Here is a 12,021-nt window from a genome sequence, read left to right as displayed (position 1 = left end):
AACAGTGTGAAGCTTCAAAAGAAATAACATTCCCAGTATTCATTCCCAGGAACTATCACCTTTTATTTCATGCTGACTCATTTCTCTTCGCTTTTCCAGTTCTTTTCTATCATAATTCAACCTCTTTAAACACATGATTCCATATTGCAAGCTTGTTCTGTTATTTAAAGAGAAACATTTACAGAGTTAATAAAGATCATTTTGAAGATGGGAACATTATGTAGGATGTATTTCCTGCACTTCACATGAGGTATTTCATAGTGCCCATGTCAGAAATCTTGAGAAGAGAGTGGAGAGCAAAACCAGTAAAAAAACTCCACAGACTTCAGGAATGAAATGGAAAAAAACAAAATGAGTATGTTTGAATAACTGTTTTAGCATAAGAACTCAAAGCATTAAAAGCAGTGTTCAGAAAAGGTCAGCCCTTGTGAGCTGTGAAATGTTTTGTCAAATCAGGCTTTAAAAAAGTGACAAATCAGACAGCATATTAAAAAGAAATCCACTTCTTGTCACATAAACCTCATTCTCCCTAAAGTTTAAATGCCCTTATTTCCATAATTCCCATTTAGCTTCCTAGCTATATCCCTAGGTAACCCAACAACTGTCACATTGCTTGTACTGTTAACAGCTTTTATGTGCTACACACAATAGCTTTTCATTATTATGAGATCTCAGAGCTTTGAAGCTTAGTCTAACACTTTCTGATACTTCACACCACTTAAATTATTACTGTTTCTGTATTGTCAAGGGTCTATTGATATATTAATGGTTCCCTGCTCATTACGAAATTTATCTGTACGAGTATCTTGGTTTTGAGACACATAATTGCAATGTGGTTGCTGTTACTAAAGGAATCTCTCTCAATTCAGAATTCTGACAGTCAGCCCTCTCTTTTTTGTGTGTTTTTCCATACCAAAACAACAGAAAATGTTTATTCTGTGCAGCACTGAGCACTAGAGCAGACACATAAGTATTTTTGTAAGTGTAGTCTTTATGCCAACATACCGATGAAAACTATCCACCATTTTTAGGTGCACACGCAGATCTTTCTTTGTCAGGTGGTCTAACATCCTCGCATCTACCAGGCATTCCATAAAATAACTTCGGTACTGAGGTAAGCCCAGACTGGGGAGCCATTCGTTACCTATCCATTCATGGTTCATATCACCATAAGCCAGGGTCTACAGGGAGAAGAAAACAGAGAGGGAGAAAAATATCTTGAGTTTGATCAAGACTACGCCACAGGCTGAGGACAAAATATGTCTAAAATAAAAAAAAAAAAAAAAAAAGTTTCAAAAAATAATTATGTCTAAAAACAAGAGTAGTTCTGTTTTTGCTTTGTTTTAACATTGGAAGAGGGAGACAATATAGCTAATATCTCATAGGGTGAGATATTCGTTATGGATACCAGTTTCACATGTTGTACCTTGTTTTCTTACGTAAGTTTTAAGGAATTTTTTTCAACTTTGTGATTTAAATGCAAGCAAACTTGTTACACAATCCAAATATGTGTGTTTCATAATCTGATTTGCTTTCAATTGACCTTCTAGAATATTTATGCCAGGCAAAACCAGAACTGTGAACTGGTAATGCAACCATGGCTCCAGGGAATCCACTGAGGCTTGTTACTGTTTGTGGGGAGAAGAATTTCATAAATAGGGTCTAATGACACTTCATGGCTACACACCTGAAGTCCTTTAGAGACTAAAACTTAATTTCAGTTACTTGGCACTCAAGCTTACATTTAAATGAGATATTTTCAGCTGTGAACAGTTTAAACCTAAATCCATCATATATGCAGAGCTCAAGAAATTAATTGAGATAGGGGCAAACCTGATTCCTCCTAGAAACTAGTGCTCAGGCTTCATTGTTCAGCTAAAATTTCACTAGGGTGAGGAAGGAACTATATGAAAAATCCATGCATATTGAGCTATTTTTATAGGAGTTACCCTATTAAGATGCAAAATGAGTTTTTACAGCTCACTCTTGTTAATTATTTTGTATTACAAAACAGAACAGAGAACTAATAAATTGCAAGATTTACATTTCCTCAACAGGATCGTGCTCAGGATCATTTTCAAGCCTGACCATCTTTTTGGTTTTGTTTTTAATGTCATAAAAGACTAACATAATTAAAGCTGGATGGATATATTGTCTATGAGGGAAAATATAGTCCCCTTATGTCTCATTCTTGTGAGATTTTGAAGAGAAAAGGAATGTCATCAGTAAAGATAGCAAGATCATGTAAGTGTGCATATATTAGAAAAAATTTCAAAATGTAGCTAATTGACAGTTCTAACTAAATTATCCAATACTATTTGTACACTGATACTTGGGTGTGACTTATACAAGTGTTCTAAAAAACCATTTGGTGTAATTTTAGAAAATTTAGCTCTCAAATTCATATTTAATTGTCCGATTCTGAAAAATTAGGAAAATACTCTCTAAAACTCTAAACACAGTTTTAGATGGGAGATAGAATATGTCCCTGAAATGTAGCCTTTTCTTTTGTGAAAAATATTCACAACATATGTTCCTCTTTCTGCTTTACCTAGCAAAACTGTCTGGAGAATATATTCATTGAGAAGAACTCTAAAATACATAAATCATAATTCAATAATTGAGATACTGTCACAATATTATATTCCACAACGCATATTGATGCACCCAATTACATTATTATTAACTTTCAGTTTAAAAAAATCATGTGAAAGATCATACCTGAGCCCAACTGCCTTCTTCAGACTCTTTCTGTATTATCAGCAGGAAGTAATTAGTAAAGCAGGTAAAAAGACAATAAAAATTAGTTTTAAAAAGATGTCATTTTTAGATGCATGTTAATGAAAAGGAAAATACACACATAAAGTGCACAAATAAAAAAAACTCTGGCCAGTGGCAATGTTCTGGGCTTAACTACCTGAAAGATTATAAGACCAAGACCATAAAATGTAGCTGAGTTTTCAAGACAGAAAATCATGATGTCGTGTTGAAATTTTAAAGCATTATTTAAGCATTCTTCACAGTTTCACAATTAAAACACAAGCATTTACTTAAAACTTTGGGCATTAGTGATGTTTTTGTTTCTAGTTTGATTTTGAAACATTCACACTAAAAAGCTATCTTCTTGAGAATGTATTTTAAAGGAGCTTTTTGCATAACATTTTTTATGGAAAAGTCCTAATCTTACAGCTGGCCAGTTAAACAGGATCAACTCCACTTCTTGTCAGTTTAGTGCTGTTAAATTTGCTTTTATCTTTACCAACAATTATTAAATTGGAAATGAGCTTAGTTTAAAAAAAATACTGATGAGAATTGGCTTCCTTACTGCTGATGAGAAAACTTAAAATATGATAACAAGTATAAAATTTAAAGAAATAATTCCTTATTGCATCAAAAGTTAGCTCCAGTACCTCTCCCACCATTTACAGATTGGGCTGACTACAGTTTTCCAAACTAAAGATCATTTTTTTCAGAGACCTCAGCAGAGCATGGAATCGTGTTTTATAAGCACCTTTATGGAGTTGTTATATATAATGTTAACAACCAAAACCTAAAATAACATACATTCTGAACTGAATAAAAAATTAGTCTTACTTTACTGTTAAGGGAGAGGTTTGACAAAAACCAATAAATAAATGACACTCTCCATTCACCTGAAATCAAAGATCATAAATACCCAAGTATAGACAAGAAAGACTCAGCATTATTAAAAACATGAAGTTGTGTAATGCACCATTCTCAAGCCTTTTACTTATTTCTTTCTATGTCAGCAAATACAAAACACCACTTAGAAAAAGCGGGAGTAGATTACAGGGGAAATGTTGCACCGGTAACCGTGACAATTTCATTCAATTAAATGAGTTTTCACAGTGGCACTGGAACTATTATATACTCAAAAAGTCCAATACTTGTTTTAGGATCACACAGTTTTTGTGATGGTAATACTGTTTGTAAATTCTTTTGCTGAAAGATAACGTAACTGTTCTTTAAATTTAGTTTCATTACTCCCTGGAAATTTTTAATGGCATGCTTTGGGAAACATCTGACAGAAGATATGGCATAATGAAATAAAAAAAAATCAGGAACAAGCCTATCCTTTTTTGAACACTGAAATTTTAAGTGGAAGTGGAATGACTAACCGTTTTAGCTGGAGCAGCAAGATTTTCCATTTCTTCATGGGTCACCCAAACATTGCCTGAGGGCTACAGACAAGGCCCACAGGAAGGCAGGTGGGATCCACATTAGGTAAGCAGTGGTAAAGAAGAAAGGCAGCACCACTGTAAGTTAACAGCGCATCACCATCAGCACAACCACGTTCTTGCCTCTACCGAGCTGCAACTAGAGACAACTTTAGACAACTTGGTTTGTATCTTTCATTAGCGGCTTCTGAACAGATGTGATGGAGTATTACAACTAGAACTGATGGATGAAATCCGGCAGAGCACTGCCACAAAGGAAAGGATAATAATTAAACCTGCATTTCAGAAACAACTGGCAAATGCAACCTTTAGCTCACAGCTCTATGTGGAACTAAGCTTCAGCTCCCAAAGATCTTCCAGACTAATTATTATCTGCACGAATCACATTCCCATATTGTAATCTAAATAATGAAAACTTCTACCATGTTTGTGTAAATCAAAAATTTCAAGAAAATTCACTTCTAAAACTGTTCGTTCTCATTCTATTGTTTTTCTTCAAATGAATACTAGGACAATGAGGAGAGTCTGGGAGGCAGCATGGATGTGTGCTGTGTTTTCTGGAGACCTGAGATCAATTGACTCCTTTCTTGAGAAAGAGGGGAAACAGAAAGACTGGGGACTCAGAAATGCACATTCCAGGGCAGCTTTGTGTGCAGTTACTCAGGCAGAATTAAAACACAAGGCAAAAGTATTCCCAATGTTTTTAGCTTGAACATAATATTCTCTCCCTTCATAAGTGTAAATGCTTTTATGCTTTGAAATATCCTCTTATACTCTTAAAATGATAATTAATTTTGTGTAGTAATTCAAACATCATATCGAGTCTTCATTGCTTTACTTTGGCAAAATCCACTACAATTCATAATATTACCATGGTAATGACACACAAAACTGTCTTCAGGGAAGAAAGTATCAGATAGTGAGCAACAATATTTAAAGAACATGAGCAACATGAAGACAAAAGGGCACTCAATAACAGTATTAGTGCTGTTGCCTAGCTGCTTATGTAGCCCAGTGGATCCAGTGCCTCACAATGTTATCTGAATTCTAATTTCCACCAAAAGATTCCCCATAAATTTAATGAAAACAACATATTACAAAATATAAATATCATTATCATTATCATTATTATTATTATTGCCTTGCTAGTATAAATCTGAGCTACACTGCTTGAGTAGTAGTCTTTGTCCTTTGCTTCTATGCCATGTTTGCCATCTGATCAAGCCTCTTTTGTTAGCCTCCATCACGTCTTTCATTGCCATTACCATCAGCATATCTCAGCATTAAAAACTTCACTTCTGTTGTCTTGTCCCTTTTTAGATCAGTTTGGCCTATTTTTCCTGGTTTTTATATATAGCACTTTCATTCTATTCTTACTCTCCCCTGATTTATTTCCTTGCTCTTTTTGATATATTCTCCTTTCTTTCAGACTTGTATCTCTGTGTATCTTTACTTGCTTCCCTCGTTTCTTCCACCACTTTCTCTTCCTTCCTCACTGGATGCACAGGCTCCACTTCTGCTTTCCAGATGCTCCCCTCTCACCTCCAATCACTGCTTCTCTTAAAAGCATGAAGAACCTAAATCCAGCTGACTTACATCAGACAACATTTGAAAGGGTGCAAAAAGGGGAAATGGGAAAAAGACTCAAAAGATCCCTGTTCCTACATAACCTCTCCCAACATGTGCTTCCCCTCCACCCCAAAAAAAGAAATAAAGAAAGAGAACAAACAAACAAAAAAGAGAAATGCAATCTGATCAGGCTGGTACAGATGATTTGAAGGAACAGAAAGGCAAAAATAAAGGCAAAATTACAAATAAATTGCTCCATACTGATTTGGATAACATCAAGGATAATCAAAACAATGACTTAAAAAAAATAAGAATATCTGATAAAAAAAATCAGCAATCAACAATCAAGCAAGTGATGAACAGGTAGTTCTGTGCTTTTATTAGACAGTTCTCACTGATTGTGAAGTGTGTGTTATCATAGAGTCACTCTGATGCTACAAAAGTTTTTCTGCAGACTCCTGTAGAGTGAAATGGGGAGAGGAAAGGTTAGCTGAGCAGGACTCACTGTTCTGGATGTTGGAGGTGCTGATGGACTTGTCAGCGATACCATCTCCTGGATTGCTAGCCGGAGTTTTAGGCGATGAAGGGGATTGCTGATTCCAATTTCTCTTTGAATCTCAGTATCAGACAAGGCAGACATGATAGCTCCACTCTTCACATTGGCACGGCAGGCAGCGACATACCAGGCTGGCATCCCTAGCCAGAGCTGTCAAGAGAAAGGACATTCCATCCAAAGCACTGCTTCATTTCCCAAATGAAATTACAAACATAGAGTATCCTGAGTTGGAAGGGACCCATCCGCACAATCAAGTCCAGCTCTTGGCTCTGCACAGAACAGCCTCAAGGATCACATCATGTGCCAAGAGTGCTGTCCAAAACCTTCTTAAACTCTGTCAGACCTGATGTCATGACCACTAATAACCAAATAATTAATGACCAATATTAAATAATTAATTGTCAGGGCACCCATCAGTCTGAATAAGCATGGTAATATACACAAATGAGTATGAACATCATAGTCTTTAATACAACAGAATTGCTTCAGAACCTTTGAAATTGTCACAATTGCATGTGAATTGTTTTTGCTTTTACTGAAATCAGAACTTTAAAGCAAGGCATGCTTTGAACTATTTTTAGAGCTGCCTCCATCCCCTGGGCTACTCCTTTCCCAGGTTTGTTAATGACCAAGTACTAGCACAAGTCAGTGTTACTACCTATCCGATAGTCTTATGTACAGAAAAACATCTAGGAGGAATCAAGTAATTTTTTCATTTTTGTACTAAAATGGCTTTTTTTTTTTTTTTTAATGTAGTATACTCAAGGGGCACAATCTTACATTTCTCAGCTTTTATTTTCTGAGTAGAAATTAACCAAGCCCAGTTCAAATAATCAACCTATCAGGGACAGACTTTACAGTAAATTTGGGAACAGTCTGGTATGGTGTCACATCCCAGCTGGGAATACTGGTTAGAAGGAGCACCAAATGTGAGCGCAGCTCCATCACCTGTGGATCCATCACTGTGGATTTAGAAGATATGTATTTATTTGCTATTCCTCTTCTTATGTTAGTCTAACTAGCCCAGGCCAGCAACAGCCTTCACCACTTATTCTGTCCTTGTACGAGAGGACCTACGGAGTGTGAATTATTCTTGTTTTTCTCAGCTTTCTCATTTTATGCTGCCTCATTAATATGTCTACAGCTCTTTCTTCCCAAAGGAGGCAATTTCATATCAGGGATACATGCATGTGAGGTTTTTAATCATGATATGAAGTACATTATGCTTAGCAAAGCCTGTGGGAAGAACATAAGCAGTGAATGCCATAATCACTGCGATTTTAGGGATAACATAATGGAAAACAAAGACCTAGCTAGGTGCATCTCAGGTAGGCCATCAGAATTAGTTGATTCCATTGGTTGCCTTTTTTTTTTTTTCCTCTTAATAAAGGCTTACTGAAAGAGGACACAAGGTCAAAGAAATGAGGAAATTCACAAAAAATCTGGAAAGCAGTGACAAATTGAAAGAATTTTAATTTCATTTGACATAGTAGGGGGAAGAAGTATGTGGTTATTAAGAGGTTTATATTTTATTTGGGAAATATTTCCATAGAAGACAGCTGTTAGGTCAGTTTTATGTCACAGGGAAAACAGACTTGACTGTCAGGTTGTAAAAGGCTGAGTAAAGCTTTGAGTCCTGAAGTATCACAGAGGTTGAGAAATGACTGTTGTGTTTGAGTAAGTCCTTCCCACTGATGGGATTAGAAACGACCCTCCATCCAACGCTAGTCTGAACCTTAAAAATATGGTCTGATTCCAACAAACTATTACAAAATACAAAGTTTCATGAAAGAAAAAAAAAACCTAAAAACAAAACGTAAAAACCCAGCTGCACTTGAAAGGCCATGAGAAAACCATGCATAGCTTTAAAATGTATTTCATCGCCTTATTTATTTTGACATTAATGTTTTTCACACATGCACTTGAAAAGCAGAAAAGCATAAACACTGGGAGTTATTCACCCTGCAGAAATAGATTAAACTCTTCACTGCTCATTAGGTAAAATACTTCTTTAACAAAATATGTAAATTCTTCAATAAAACAGCTGTCTAGCAGAAAATTATGTTAGATGAACAGTCTCTAGAAAGAGAACACAGAAATCATTCTAGACAGAGAACTCAGATATTAAGATCAATAAACTTTTCCAGAATTAATTAAGAAAACACAAAATTCTTAAAATATTTCTCAACTATGTCTGTGGTACATACGAACAACAAAAATAAATTCTAAAGCTGAAAAGCCCTGTAAAGTTTAAAAATGTCACAATATACTTTTAAATTTCTGTCTATTTCTCCTTTATTATTTACTTTATTGTTTAGTTGAAGTGACACATTTTTCTTTAGGAGACACACAGTGTCCATCTGCTGACTGTATGCACTGATGCTCACTGAATAAACATACTACTCCTATCCTCATATATTTTTATCATCAGTATTCAATCTGCATTGACTACTGCCACATAAACTTCCTTTTGAGCTCTCCTGTGCTACTGTCATCATATTCCCCAAGAACTTCACAGGTCCTGATTTCTCTTTACAGCCCCTCTCTTAGACACTGGGAAGCATATCCTATTTTTCAGAAAAGAATCAAGGGAAAAAACATTAGGGCTTAACTTGTCAAGCTGCTTGAAACTGCAGATCACCTTGAAAGATGAGGGTATAGGTATTCAGAAGTGATAAACTTTTGTATGTTCATGTCTCCAGCAAATCAGGCTTTACTGTAATACTATATATTTCTGACTGATTTAAATCTGGTTACAGAACTCTTAAAGTCATATGAAAAAGTAAAGTAGTGGCCAAGGATTGTTCCATATTAATAGAGATTTTTTGGGAATGAGGATATAATCCTATTTTCCAAGGTCAAATACAAATACTTGTACTGGCTTTCTGCAGTTTTCATTTTGTCTTTTCCATTAGGTACCTTCAGCAATTCCAATGTGAAACAGAAATTCTGTGGACATTAGCTGCTTTAATATCTCCTCTTTCATTTATTCAGTAGCATATTTTTGTCAAATGTTTGGAGAGAGATCTCTTTTTTCTGTTGAAGGGAAAAACTTTACAAGGTCTAACTGATGATCAATGGATGATAGCTACAGCAGGCAGTAGAAAAGCTGTGAATAGGTAGAGGTGCATGGTATAGTAAGGAACAGACACTTGTTCTTTGAGCCAACAAAGAGTTTGTATCTGCACTAAAGAGTTACAGCCTTGCCATGTAAAAGTGACTGTGGATTTGTATAAGAACATTCTTAATTTCTGCCTTCTTCTCCCCTCAGCATCTGTGTAAGTTTTTTGATTAGTTCCTTCACCTAAAACATTCATTGATTACTTGTCAAAATTGATGACATCTCTGCTGATTTCTTCTTGATTTCCAAAACCTATTCATTTAGGTCCTCCAAATAAAGGACAGCTCTCTGCACACTGGTTTTCAAGTGCTTGTCAAATCAGAGAGATTTCAATCTGGATCTCCCACACTGCAGGTGAAAATGGTGAGAGGAACACTTTTTTTCTCCATTATATTTTTAAAATGCAGAAAGCTACAAATTCTTTACATTTATTTTAAATTGGCACATCATTCTACATAAAATGTCTGTGGAGTTCCTAGACATTTAGAGACTGAGTAATTGACTGAATCCCAAAGTTCTCAGAAACTTTGGGATTCAAGCGCATTTCTGGTCCTCATCCCACTGTGTAATTCTGTCTTACTTTTTCAGCTCTAGTCTCTAATTTACACCATCCACTGTCTAAACCTACATAGTGCTGATGGCACCGCACACAGGGGGAGAGAAAGAGGCTGTAACAGTCTCTTTTAAGATTTGTAAGGAGAAGCACACAGAAGCAGTCTACAAATCCGACTCACATTTTCAAGTTATGGCCAACACTTACCTCCAGCCAGGCAACCACGGTTGGTCCATCCCACTGTGCAAAAGGCAAACCTTTTCTCCGAGCCTCTTCCAGAAGTTCATGTCTAAAAATGGACCAAGAGATGATAAATATGTGGGGCCATGTATTGAGACAAAAAGACGTGACTCTGCCTTTTTGTGAAGGGTAATAACAGTGAAGCACAATGACAGGCATAGAGAAAGCACAGAACACACCAGTTAACAATACAGCTGTTCCTCCTGTTGAATGTGCTCTCAATCTATTCCAAATTCTTCATTTTTTCTGACATCCTTTTAAACATCTAACAGACAAAAGGTGAGGTTTCTCTCTCTTTTTTAGCCAAAGCAATAAAATATTCGGTATACCCTATAATAAAGGTGTATCAAAACAGATATTGGTGAAGAGAAAACTGAGGGACTCCTTGTTGGGGGTTTCCAAAACCAAGACACTCCTCCAGAGACTAACTTAGCTCTGGTCTGGTACTGACTCAGTAAGGCCCAGAACTAGAAGCTTCTAGACATGAACTAAGCATGGATGTAATGCAGCTGGATCTGAGAGGTGTCTGTGTTTGAAACACTAAGGCAGCTGTACCAGCTATGCACAACACTAGGGTCAGTGGAGTACAGCTATTTTGTACCTTAAATGTGCCATCTGTGGCTATTTAGGAATTGATTGTATCTTTACTTGTTCCATGTTTTGATCTTTTAAATTATTGATTATATACAAAAGAATTCTACAAGGTTTTCTGATGTATATAGTTTTATAATTACAGAATTGATGTGATTTCTCAATTTTATACACACACATAGACGTATCTCTATTGAGTTGAACAAATACCAATCCAGCTCCTTTATCTGCAGTTTTTCTGGACTACAACTGGTGTATATGCAAAACACCATTCTCAAAGCTTAATTGATACTTTTAATATGTCTGTATTAAATATTTGTTATAGTTAAGTATAAACCAGTCAGCAAGACTACCAGGAAAATGCTCTATATTAAAAATGTTCTTCAGTTATTTCACCAGACATTTCCACTGTGGTGATGGCATAGAAAAAGCAGTCCTTAAATGTCTTCTTTTTTTTTTCTTTTCCTGGCATTTACCAACATGTTTTCAGCTGCCCCCTACTGAGTGAAACACAAAATAATGCTCTCTGCAACAAGCTGTAGTAAAAAACAAATTAGACAAGGACTATGCTAATGAAGTATTAAAATTTGCTTACAGTCCCAAACAACATGAAAATCTTGGAATTATGGCTTCAATTTTGTTCTGTCCTTCTTTATTACTACAGCCTTTGTGGTTCAGCTATCCCTTGACAATTCTTCCCTGCCTTAGCAGCCTTTCAAATATACGTACTACAAAATCACAGCAGATAAAAGCAATGGAGTGATCTTACTTGTAAGGAGCAGTCCTTTGGGGATTTTTGCATTGCCAAGGGGACACACAGAGAATTTGGCTTTAGCAGAAAATGGAACTCAAATAAGAGATTTTGCATTCAGTTTTAAATCCCTGGCTCTGAATATTAAAAGAAAGAAAGCTGCTTTATTTTCTGAGTTTATGCTGTAGTAATACATAACAGTACAAATACTTGGTAGCGTTACTGAAGTTGATCTAGCTTCTCCTCCCAGACAGCCTCTGCAGCAACCTTTCCTTTGTCACTCAGATATCCCAAGCCACTGTAGAGCTATCCTTGATTTCTGTGAAAGCATAACCCTCAGTAAAACGAGAAGTTGTTCTCTGGGTACATGAACACAATGTCACCTTCAGCAGCTGATGGGGATGCAGGAATGCCTTGTTCCCAGGGAGACAAGTAGTGAAT

General features: G+C 36.1%; 1 protein-coding gene across 1 annotated transcript in view; it reads right to left on the bottom strand.

Moving 5' to 3' along the window:
- The window catches only part of LOC131592210 (liprin-alpha-2), a 282,831-nt gene that overhangs the window by 6,743 nt on the left and 264,067 nt on the right, over nt 1-12,021 (bottom strand). The window contains exons 21-26 of the mRNA XM_058863579.1: nt 10,206-10,287; nt 6,274-6,474; nt 4,140-4,202; nt 2,722-2,751; nt 1,006-1,181; nt 60-157 (exon numbers count right to left, since the gene is read on the bottom strand). Of these exons, the coding sequence (XP_058719562.1) occupies nt 60-157; nt 1,006-1,181; nt 2,722-2,751; nt 4,140-4,202; nt 6,274-6,474; nt 10,206-10,287 (650 nt within the window). The remainder of the gene's footprint in view (nt 1-59; nt 158-1,005; nt 1,182-2,721; nt 2,752-4,139; nt 4,203-6,273; nt 6,475-10,205; nt 10,288-12,021) is intronic.

Source organism: Poecile atricapillus, chromosome W (assembly GCF_030490865.1).
Source record: "Poecile atricapillus isolate bPoeAtr1 chromosome W, bPoeAtr1.hap1, whole genome shotgun sequence".
NCBI classification, from domain to species: domain Eukaryota; kingdom Metazoa; phylum Chordata; class Aves; order Passeriformes; family Paridae; genus Poecile; species Poecile atricapillus.
The sequence above is the reverse complement of the archived record's forward strand: the minus strand, read 5'-3'. Positions and strand labels throughout refer to the sequence as shown.